The following is a 12,708-nucleotide window of genomic DNA, read 5'->3' as shown; positions in this document are numbered from 1 at the left end:
AGTGTTATGAAATAAAGTAAAAATGTGAAACGCTCCCATGTGCTTTGCACCATGCCATGAAGGCACGTAGGAAGGGTGTGGAGTTACCTTGATTATGGCAGAAGGTTGGGGTGATGTGATCAGCACCGTACCCCTGGCTGCCTTAACCCCCCCAGAGCTTTCTCCAGGTACCCACTTTGTACGATGCTGGGTGGGCGCTGGGGCCTCTTGAACAGGTGAAAAAAATCCTGGTTCTCTCCTGCTGGGGTTCGAGCCCAGGTCTCTTGCATGGTAGTAAGATGCCCTAACGACTGAGCTACCTTGGCTCAAATATGAAACAATAATAATAATGAATAGGCAAATATTGTAATAATTACTTAAATTGTAATCATTATTTAAATCATTTAATCCTAGAAACATGTCACTTTCCTCAGTAATCGTTCTTCCTCTTCCAGCCCTTCTAAATTTTTACTTTCCGTCTACTTCTATTGAAGTTATTAGGCTGGAGCTTTGTACGAGGCGCATCAAGGAAGTAAGTTTAGATTAGTAGGGACCTTGATTTTTCAAAAATGCAAAAAAATTTGCAAAATAACGCAAATTTGACAAAATGAAAGTGGCATTTTTTTGCAAATTTAAACAATTTTCAGCCTAAATTCAAGAATGTTGAATTTTTACAGTACCATATTTATGCACATATTCTAACATTTTATCCAAGAGAAAACTATAATGCATGTTGTACATGAAATTAAAGAGACAGATACATGAAACCATGTGTAACTGGATGTTTTCCACTATTTTCACCTTCTATCGGAATGCTTTGCATCACAGTGCGAAGTGGTGAGGTTCTCACAGGAGATCATGTGTGAACTGTAACATCTGTATTTATCGAGCAAGAAATAATGGAAATAACTTCCTCAAATATTGGTTCAAACATATCAGTTCCTCAAATATTGGTTCAAACCTCAAACTGTCACAAACATGCACAGGCCACATGACTTACAATTTAAAATAATAGTTTAAAATCACAGTGGAAGTATAAGATTTTGGTATATTTGCAGAAAAAATGTACTAAGATAAAAAGATAATTTTTGGAAATGTAACACTAAAAAGTCAAAAATGATAACGCCAATTATTGAGCCATAACATGGGTATCTGTCACGTGAAAAAAAAATGGAAAATAAATTCCTCAAAAAGATGTAGGCCATGTGACCTACAGTTTAAAACACTAGTTTAGAAACCCCTTGAGGGTGTATTTTTAGGTATATTTGCCAGAAAATGCACTAAAATAATAATGTGAATTTTGAAAAAGAAAATGCCGAATCTTAAAAAAAATTTAACACTCATTTGGGAAAAAAATAACACCCAAAAATCAAGGTCCCTACTGATTAGCCATAAATGAAACAAGAACATCGGTAGTGATAAACATTTATTTAATTACTTACAGTGACTCCTAACCTACTTTTCAACATATTCATCATCGTTGTTCAGGCATTTCTTGTAGCATGGAAGTGTCGTCACCTTGTAATCAATGGGTGCCAGGTTTGATACCTGATTGTAAACTGTGCCTTACTGAGCATGAAGTGAACTTAAAACACCAAATCAATCAATCAATCAATCTTGTAGTATGGCCCTAAATTTTGTATGCCTATGTTGTATGTGCCTGACACCAAATACTGGAACTGCCTGTACTGCAACGTAACTGTCAATACGTCCTGTCAGAAAGTGCTTCAGCTGACCATAAAATTCTGTATGTGCAAGGTCGGGGGCTGTACAGTGGGTGATTCAAGATCACTCACTTGAAGTAATGCAAAAGATCCTACATGCTCTCGGCCTTCCATGAATTGTCTGCACTATCATGTGGCCATACTGTCGCTTATTACGTCCAGTCCATACACCTCACACTATTGCCGGTGGCTCTCTGCTGGTGTCCGCTTCTGAGTGTTCCAACTTCTAATTACCGCTCATAACTTACAGTAGGCAGGAGACCGTATGAGAGCTGCCATCTTTCTCCTAGCCCTGTCCCAAAACAACTGTGCTGAAACTTGAAGTAGTTGAGAATATCTAGAAATTTTAAATGTAGCTTTTTATTGGAACTATACCATGTCTGATTACCAAAGTTTAGCATAAAAATTCCACAATGCTGTTTCCAAAATAATGAAAATTATACATTTTGCATAATTTCCGAGATATTTTTACAGTGAAAATGTGTGCCATTTTTGCTAACTTGAATTTCCCAGACTCTGGAAAAAGTATTGGCTGGTATAGGTGATTAAACTCTACATTAGCATCAGTATTTGCTCAACCTTAGAAAAAACTTATCTGATTATAATTTATGCAAGTTACAGTGAAGTTATTTTTTTCTTTGTTATATTTTGTCATTCGCTGCAATTATGTAAATGTGGAATATGCAAATAGTGACTGCTGGAAAAGTTAGGGAATTTCATTTCTGCTTGTCTGTTATATGATAAATAATTAAGAACAATTGTACTAAGGTTTATTCACTATTTAATATTCGGAACACCACATTTTGTCTTATTTCATGCAAGTGGTGACATTTCACATACTTCTTGTTTATATCATGAGACCCAGTATACTAGGGTCACTAGGAAAGTTTTGAGACATGCAGCTCTGAGAAGACAAACCTTTATTATTACTATTACATCTTTTCAAAGTATTCTCCCTGACATTCCACACATTCTCCGAAACCAATCCTGGAAGCACTGGTGCCACTGTGTTTCGAGCACTGTGGTTACTTGTTCTTTGTAGGTGTTGACAGCATCTTCAGGTGTGGGAAATCGATGCCCACGAAGTTTCTCCTTCACCAGAGGAAACAGAAAGAACTCACAAGGTACCAGATGAGGACTGTAGGTGTGGTCTTGATGAAATCGACAGTTAGGTTGGCAGAATGGGTTGAAGCATTGTCATGATGCAACAGGATTGCCCTCAAACCAATCCTGGGCTGCCGTTCCTAGATTTTGCGGAACACTTCTGGAAGACAAACACTTGTGTACCATCTTGCAGTAACTGTCCTTTGATTTTCTAAAGAATTGTAGCCACATGCCTACTTGTTGAAAATAATGTTGCCATCATTTTCTTTCCTACGCTTCTCGATATCTTGACCTTCATTGGTGGTGTGTCTCCAAGGAAAACCCAAACAGACGACTGGCGCTTTGTTTCAGGGTCAAACTAATAAATCCAGGTTTCATCACCACTCACAATGTCTGAAACCCTCCTAGAGTCTCCATTTTGAAATTTTGTAAGCATGTCTTCACACCATTCCACTTGTGTCTGCTTCTTCTGCGTTTCTGTCAAGTTGTGTGGCACGCGGCGAGAAGACACCTTCCGCACACGAAGGTGTTTGTGCAGGATGGTTGCAACGCTCTGCGAACTATAACCAATGGCACACTCGATGTCATTGTATGTTACTCTTGGATCGCCCTTAATCATTTTCTCCACAATTCAATGTTTTCATCCGTCACTGCTATGGATGGCCTTCCACTCTGCCCCTCACCGTCTACAGAGGGCCAGCTCCGCTTAAACTCCGCGAACCAATGAAACACTGTTGCACATGAAGGTGCAGTATCCCCAGAGGCACGGGACAACCATTCAAGTGACTGTAATTCATTTAAACCACTTATGTAGTTGTAGAGAATCATTGCTCGAAAATCCCTTATTTCCAGCTCCATGGCTGAAGCACAACTGACAACACATGCAGCCACTTGGCAACACTGCTCCACACATCAGGTGACGTGGCAGTCACAAGAGTAGATGTGTGTTCTTACCAAAACGGGTACTTTCTCATGGCAACAAAATTTTCTTCCTGCAGTGTCCCTGTTGGCTCCATCTCAAAACTTTCCTAGTCACCCTCGTAGTTGAAAGAATCCATTTTTGAATCAGTTGCAAAATGACCGATTTTATCAACATTTTGAAAATAATATACTGTATTATAATGAACAAAGGAAAATGTCTTCTGACATTAGCGTTCACCACTGATATCAAATTAGTGAACGAAATAAATGTTGACATGTACCTGGATTTTGGGGACAAGGAAGTAAAGAATTAGAACTTGTTACTATATTTACATTAAATCTGAGCTATATCACTTTGAACCAATGCCGATGCCCTCACTGATTCCCACTAATATTGATATTTGTATAATTCCAGTTTATAATAACAAAGGCATGTCACCGACCAAGTACTAACTGATCACATCACTTTCCTTTAATGACATTAAGTAACTCAAAAGTTATTCTCATGTAGCATTATAACACTTGAAAATGTATTGTGAGTGACATTTGGTAAAAAAAAAATAAAAAAAAAAAAAATATTAAGTGAACTTCTCTCTAGATCCAGAGGATGCAAAGAAAGAGGTTTTTGAAATGTTGTAAGAGTTTGAAAAGTGTAGTCATTTGGCTTGACAGGAGACCAAAACAAATTCCACATTCTTCATCCGCCTGAAGAACTCTGCAATCATCTGGCCTGGAAACAGCCCAGCATGATAGTAATGCTGGTTTTAGAAACTTCTGCCTGTCTTACCCATAAATGTTTGGGAGCAGGAATCAAAAATGAATGATTTGTTTTATTTCCACACAGCTTTTACCAGGTAGTTACATGTCTTTCAGAAGTTTGGTTGCAGCTTTCACTTTACCCATGCCTGTGATCTTGTTAGTGATCTATTTCCCAGGAGGGTGGGGGTTAGTTCAGTTTTTCTCGGAAAATATCACAAGGAAGGGTGAATGAACCTTCGAAAAGGAACATATGTTGCTTTTGGCCAGGCTTGTAGCGACTCAAAAACAATGGTATTGGGGGGAAAATTTCAACCAATACTTCCTGATACGTTGGTATCAGCTCAGCCCTAATTTACATTTTTAAACCCTTTTCTGCCACTTCAGGCAAATCACGATAGCCATGGCCAGGCTGGGATTCCAACCATTCGTGGCAAGATTGCGGATCAATCACTACTGAGGTGGTATTAAGAAATTTAAAGAGAGATTAAAATGCCGTTACAATCTTTATGTGCAAGTTAAAATTTCAGAAGTCAGTCTGAGACCTCTGCTCTGTCATAGTTGCTGCAACTTCAAACTGTGGCCCTTCCATGACAGAGCAACTTCCGCTAGACTTAAATTTTTACTGACCTGAAAATTTGAACCACAAGACTTGTAGTCATAATTTTCAGTTATGTTAGTGGTACATAGCATGAAGTATGTGTCTTTTTTATGTAGAAAATTTGATGGTAACATTATACAGGGTGAGCCTAAAAGAAATAGACAGTTTCAAAGTTTTACAGAGACAAGAGTTTTAATAACATGGTTGAAATACTTACATGGTTGGAAGAGTATGTGCTGTAATTTCCATGGTCAAGTTACGAACGTTCTGTGTGTGACCCTTTTGTAATACGACATACACAATGTGATAATCCAGTTCTCCTCTCCCAGGACTTTTCCTATTGCACGAACAACCAGTTTCCTCAAATTTCTTGCTCCAATTTCAGATGAATTTCCTCGTGAGTGTTCTTTGCCATACCGTGTTCTAAAACGACGCTGTATGACTGTAACAGAGAATTTGTTTTTGCAAATTCAAGCACAGAGAAAGCCTTTTCCACCTGGCTAGCGGCCATATTGCTCGACTGATGTCAAGGTTTGGTCATGTGATGCTGACATCACAAAAACAAATGAAAATTGGAGATCATAAACTTGAAATCTTCCTCTGTAAAACAGTATTAATTGGTTTCTGATAAAACAAACCGTTTTCGGTTTATAATCCATTTAATCTATTTCTTCTAGGCTCACCCTGTATAGTTACAATATGGCTGAGTTGATGAGACAGATCAAAGAGTAAGTCTTCTTTCTTTTTCAGTTGAGACTATTGAGAGTGACGAAGAGGATTTGATGCCAAGCGTCTCCGTTGGTGGGAAAGAAGTTCCTTTGGTAGATGTGAATGATGACTTGATCTCGAAGATGACTCCGTCTGAAAAGGAAGCCTATATCCAAGTGTACCAAGAATACTACTCTCATATGTATGATTAAAACATGAGGGTGTTTCAATGAAATGATTGACAGTACAAATGTTTCTATTAAAAACTCTGCTTGAAGGAAACCAATGTAAAATTTTTCGTGTGGGTGCTTGATAAAGTGTTACACATGAACTAATGAAATGGACTCCTTGTTTAATCATGAACAGTTGTATAAATATTATTGTCCATGTTTTATCCTTTTTTTTCTATTTCTGTAGTGTATAAAGAAAACCAGTCAGTCCAGCATTAAGGAAGCAAGGGAAAACAATTCTTCAATTTTCAGAAACTTATAAGTTAAAGCAAGCAACTGAAGCACAAGACTCGACTAATGGGAAAGGTGTACTGTGGTGCTTGATATATTAGTGCATTGTTGCATCTTACACAAAATCAAGTTAATTGTAATAAATAATATAACTATTAAGAGTCCTCAATTTGTTTGTTCTTTTCAATTTCACTTTGGTGTATCATAATCTCAATTATGCATGTATTAGCTTTCAGAGTGCACAAAAATTTCATGAGTACAGTGGAACCCCGATTTCATCTTGATGGTCCCAATGTGGCAAAATGTCAGAAAATTTTCCTCTATTTTACATTTTCGCGCATTTTAAATTTTTTCTACTTTGTTCCCTGAAAAACGTAAAATCGAGGTTCCACTGTATATATATATATATATATATATATATATATATATATATATATATACACACTTTTGTAGTTCATTCCAGTAAAATATTAGATTGCAAATTTAAAATTTTACCATATTTCAAGGATCCTCAAGAATCAAAACAATTTGTAATTTAATTTGTAAGATGAATAACTTTAGCACGAATCTTTGCAATGGCAGTTGTGTATTGTTACTAAAGGATTCTTCATGGAGTAATGTTAAACATGACAAAGCTTAAAAGCTGCATTTGGACAAGATAAACTATACTAGTTGTAAGTTATCACTGACTATGAATAAAACAACCTCCTAAGAATTTCTTATTATGTTCTTTACACTTGTTACTGAGATGAAACCTCAAATGTAAATGGTTGTATGAAAGAAAGTGACATTTGACATGGTGTCGAAAATTTGGCATTCGCTGTGAGGTTTTGCAGTGAAAAGCACTGCAGAGAATCTTTTTTTTCCATGAGAAAGAAAATGCATAATCGTCAGGGACTATGTTAGAAAGAGAATGTTTATCTAAAGTTTTCCAATGTTTAACGGGTAAAATGCAGTATGCGTATGGACTTACTTTACCTCATTTCATTTGCTGGTCTGATTGGTATGGAATGGCAGGATTCAATATTTATTTTGTAATGTTCAAGTTGAAAGTTGTATGATTGTGAAATTGTAGAACTTGCTGTAGGTATTTTTGTGATACTGAAATTTTGAATCATGTATAGAATATAACATTTTATAAGTTCATTTCTTTTACACCAGAATAATATATAATTTAATAGAATTTGTCATGCTATTTTCTGTGCCTAGTGTACAATAAAAACCTCCAAATTCTTGCATATATGCATGTATGTAAAACTGTGCATCACGCATGGGTGATTCCAAGTCAACTCTAGCAAGTGTGGATGTTTAACATCTTAAATTTCCACCGTCTTTAGTAGGTAGATGTTATCTGACCACTCTGTGTTTCATGTTGCATGCAGTCAGTCATGAGAGGTGTTTCCAAGTGAGTTCCACCATGCATTCATCCATCTAAAATGCATCATTAAAATACAGTATGTTTTAAAAGTCCTGCAGGATTCTAAAAAACTATAACTTTTAAAGTAATAGGTTTATTACAATGAAATATTTAAACTTTAAAATTAATGTTTGATGTGGTTCGATTTATCGCCAAATCTTCAGCTGTCCAAACACACTTGCAGTCTTTGCTTGAATTCGAGAATTGCATTCTGACAGTTTTCGTCTGAAATGTTGTGAATCACATTATGTATCTTGATCTTCAGGTTGTCAATATCAGTCAGTTTCTGTGCATACACCTGGGTCTTGACATGTCCCCACAGTCAGTAAGGTCTGGTAACCTTGCGGACCAAGGTGTGGGTCCTCCGCAGCCAATCCATCTCTCCAAGATTGACCATGAAGAAACTCACGAAGTTCAAGGGCAAAGTGTGAGGCCGTCATCTTGCTGGAAGTGAACCTCATTGATGATGCGTAACCTCTGAAGTTCCGGGACAAGGAATGTCTGTAACGTAGCTGGACATGTTCACCGTGTCCTGCATCGATGCCATCTTGGAATCACGTGATCGCGTGATCACCTGTACACACGAAACCTGCAGGACTTTCAAATTAAAACACATTGCACAGGGATTGGTAGGTTTATTATGAAATATGTCGTGAGGTTCTGTACATTAGAAACTTTTTTATTAGGTTATGCAACTTAAAAGTATTTGGAACAGGTTATGCACAAGTACAGTGTGTACAAATAATCAAGATAATTAAGATACTCATGTTTTCTGGGAAGCTGTTTTACATTATTTTCTATTAATTTTGGTAGCCACTGCCACCATCCTTATTGGAATTCGTTGTGTTGTTGCTTGGTGCGTTTCTGTTGTTTTTTCCTAAATCGCTGCAATGTGTGCTGCTGTCGCCTGTATGTCTCATTCCCATAGTATAAAAAGTAATCAAGATAAGTGTTGTTGCAGTGCTGTGCAGTGTCAAATTTGTTTTTCTTCAATGTTTACTGTACAAGAGGAAACTCTCTCTACCAAATGTGGAAAGAATCTATCCTTCCTGTGCTCGGAGCAAGTGTACCTGCAGATGGGGAACAGGGACACTTGCCCCTCTGAGATATCTGGAAAGAGTTCAATAATTCCAATGGAGAAGTTGTAGCGATATTTTATTACAAATAATATTGTTTTCTGTGGTTTACAATCAAAAAAATAACGAGAGGACATTTTCACCAGATAAACTAAATCATGTTGACGGTCGTAACTACGAGTGTGAGTGGTGGCAAAAAGTCTGGAACTGTTCATCAACAAAGTGATAGATATAAGACGTAAGCGAGTTGCTAAAAATATATTCGCAAAACTTACTTATGAATGTTCTATTAATTTCGGTGGCCTCTGCCACCATCCACTTTGGAACTCAATGCTTTACTGTTGGGTTGACTTCCGGTTCGTGTTGTTTTCTCGCTTACTGCTAGGGGTGCTGCTGTAGTCATTTTGTCTGCTGCGCGCTATGGGTTTGAGTTGTAATAGCGGGAGCCAAACATGATGCGCTTGACCACTGTCTATATTCAGCTCGTGGGGAAAGTGCATAATTGCATGCGTCTCTTTGATTTTGGTGTCGATTAGGGTTTGTGATGTGTGCCTAACAAACTTTTTGGATCCTGTGTTTGTTAAACTTGAGGTGCCTTGCTAGTCCGGTAGTGGGTTGGGATTTTTTTGCATCCGTTAAGTGCTGTTGTATACACTCGTTGAGGGATCTGATGGATCTGCCAATGTAATGTGAGTTGCTCTCTCACTGGGCGTCATATACACCTGGGTTGTCTAGTGGGGAGAGGAATGATCTCTTGTGTTTGCTTAGGGCACTGGCTATTTTGTTCACTGGTTTGTGTGCGAGTTTGATGTCATACTGATTCAGGGTCTTGGCTAGGCGGTTGGATGTACTTGGTGGTAAGGGAAGGCAATCCATTTAGATTTATTGCTGCTGGCTGGGTGGTGTAGGTTAGGTTGTCGTACTTGCATTTCCACTTTGCTGCACCATGTAGATAGTTGATGTACTGTATATCCATTTTGAAGTCCTATGTCTGTAACCATGGTAACTTCTTTTACCTTCAAATCTTCTTCACTTGAACAGTGCGAGAAAGCTCTTCGGTAGAAGTTAAGCCATACCTTGGCTTTATGTTGGGTTGGGTGGTTGGAAAGGGAGTGGATATATTGGTTCCCTGCCCCTGGTTTCTATAGACCATGGTGGTGAATTTGTTGCCTCTCCTTTTGATGGTTAGATGTAGGAAGTTTATGGTGCCTTGGTTTTCCCGTTCTATTGTAAATTTCAACCTTGGTTGAATGTTGCTAAGTTTTTCCATAAGTAGATCTATTTCTTCTTCCTTTTTATAAACGACCATAGTGTTGTCTGCATATCTGCCATATCGTATGTATTGGAGTTCAGGTGAGTGAAGGATATCTTTTTCAGCAAGGTGTATAACAATGTTGGCTATGGGAGCGGACAGGGGATTGCCCATGGCTAATCCTTCTGTTTGTATGAAATACTTGGCGAGACCTTATTGGCAGCAAGCCATCTTTCCACTGAGGTGAGGGCTAGGTCGATTGGGATGGAGTTATACATGTCGACTATATTATACATGTCTTGTATTATAAACCACGTTGTTTATTCCCCTTAACATGAAAAAATGATAGATGTTTATGGAAAGGAAGCCTTGTCAACAGTGCCAAAGTATTTTCAAGTCAACTTCAATTTTAAAGAGTTATTAAATAATAGTAACAATAATAATAACAGTAAAATGTAGGATTTCTATGACTGAAAGATAAGATATGAAATTATACAACCTTGCACCTCTCACTGTGTGTGCTTTCTTATGACTCCTCTGTCAGTGACCTTTTGTGCTACCCTTGCCAACACTTGCTGACCCAACTTTTTTTTTTCTGGGTCGTGACTGCATAGTTTTTGCTTAGTTCTGTACCAGTTTCCGTTTATAATTAATTATGCAAATGTTCCATTCGACGAAGAGCTTTGGTCAGCACAAATATATGTAAATAAATGCAAATGCCAATTATCATTTATATCTAGTGTGCTAATCAGAAAAGCCAAGAAATAGCAACAGTCATGTCTTTCAATCTGTCCATCTGTGATAACTATCGATATCTGATAAATTACGAGAGCTATGATGACAATTTCTGGTACTCTGATAATATTAGCAAACAGCAGCTCAATGCAACAGGAATTTCCCACCTGGTTAAAAGTGAGGGACAATGAATGATCCGTCTAAAGTAAACTATTGATATATCTAAAGTAGAAAATCTAAAAATGTTCAAATGTTGAAAACTGAGCAAATGCAACATAAATTGTCTTGCTTGATTCATCTATGCTGTAAAATAATCAATGATCCATTAATTTTCATGTGCGATATGTTTGAAACCATTTAAGTTCAAAATAAATATGACATTTTTTTGACTTGAAAGAACTGTGAACTATCAGCTTGATGTGATATACGTGTTCCATACTGACACATTCTTCTTCTGTTAGCTATAGTCAGCAATTGAACCCAATTGATAAATTCAGAAAATAAGTGGCTCAATACACTTACAATTAAATCAATCTTTGGTGAAACAATGGCTACAAATAATGTAGCTAATTGTTTCAAGTAAAACTGAAGTCATTAGCAACAATCCAACAAGCAAACACAGTGCCCAGGCTGTCCATGGTTTATAGTTTTTTCAGATGCAGAGTGGGAGGAGTATGCTGTGTCGGCTATTTTCAATATCCAGTCATCATCTCCAGTCTTCTAGCACAAGGTACGTAATATCAATGAGTTGTAATTGGTTGATCAAATTTAGAAAAATGATCTCAAAAACTTTTTCTGCGTTGTCTCATATTACTAGCTGTTAGTTTGGAAGGATATAGTGTAAATCACCAACCCTGAGACCTGTAAACAAACTGTCTCACCAATTTGATGTATCACTCCGCGTCAGCTGAACACGGAGACCTTCCCGCACGCATAGAACTCGCCATGTTGAAAGTGGCACTACCTCCTTGTTGTTCACATGATTATTTTTTTAAAAAATAACCAATGTTATAAAATATCATTATGTAGACAAATCTCTAAGCTCATTGAAAGTTACAATGCATATTCCTACAAAATGTTCACACTTGCCTTGCCATGTCACCAAGTTATTTTACGAACAACAGTTGCACTTTATATGCAATCAATCACAGGTTGTGCTGTAGGACTTTGTGCACTGTTGATCGTAGTAGCTGTAACTGTCTGGCAGCAGTGCGAATGGATTTCTTTGGAGAATTAACAAAGGCTTGTCTTACACGTTCGATGTCTTCCTCTGATAGTCGTTTTTCTTCCACTTCTTGCTTTATCCAAAATTGTACCGGTCTCCATGAATTTCCTGTGCCATTCACGAATTGATGGACGTGATGGTGGTTGTTTCCCATACCTAGTCCTGAAGTTTCGCTGAGTCTGAGTGTCAGATTTTGTTTCAATGAACCACGCCACACATTGTGCCTTTTTTTCAGAGTAGCTATTTTTCTTTCGAGGACCTCTCTTTCTTCACAATGTTACCGGAAATACACAATTTGACTATTAGTACAAAATTGAATGGTAAACGAGTACAATAAAAAAAAAAAACACTCAAATATCTCATCATTTACATTTGTAGTGAATTTTTGAAGTTCTAAAGAGATTTTATGGACACCCGGTACATTACCATGTTATATCATTTTGTCTAAAAAAATGCAAGTAAAATATATTCAATTCGCATGCAAGAAAAAAGCCAAATGTATGGGAAATGATTACTGGTGCAAGGAGTTAACCATAAAGGTGAAGCAATAAGTACAAAAAAATTAGCATTGGGTTTAAAGTGAGACGTCATTTGCACCAGCGTATCCCATACTACAAATTGACCATTGTTTTCCCTTATGTAATGAATCCTGTAACAAGGCTGGATTTTCGTGTGGATTATTTTACTTCTATGAGTTTGCAATGCTTTCTGCAGGCACGTGGTTTTGTTTACAGAAGGTTTCAGGGTGG

At 37.4% G+C, this 12,708-nt stretch overlaps 1 protein-coding gene across 2 annotated transcripts in view; it reads left to right on the top strand.

The window, feature by feature from the left end:
- Window positions 1–6,666, top strand: part of TfIIEalpha (transcription factor IIEalpha) — a 57,394-nt gene extending 50,728 nt beyond the window's left edge. For both annotated transcript variants that reach the window (XM_083140497.1, XM_083140498.1), the window contains one exon: window positions 5,836–6,666. In XM_083140497.1, the coding sequence (XP_082996623.1) occupies window positions 5,836–6,005 (170 nt within the window). In that variant the 3' untranslated portion in view covers window positions 6,006–6,666. The remainder of the gene's footprint in view (window positions 1–5,835) is intronic.
- The last annotated feature ends 6,042 nt before the right edge of the window (window positions 6,667–12,708 follow it).

Source organism: Lepisma saccharinum, chromosome 18 (assembly GCF_977018435.1).
Source record: "Lepisma saccharinum chromosome 18, izLepSacc3.1, whole genome shotgun sequence".
In the NCBI taxonomy this organism is placed as follows: domain Eukaryota; kingdom Metazoa; phylum Arthropoda; class Insecta; order Zygentoma; family Lepismatidae; genus Lepisma; species Lepisma saccharinum.
Note: the sequence above shows the minus strand (reverse complement) of the source record. Positions and strands in the feature narration are given on the sequence as shown.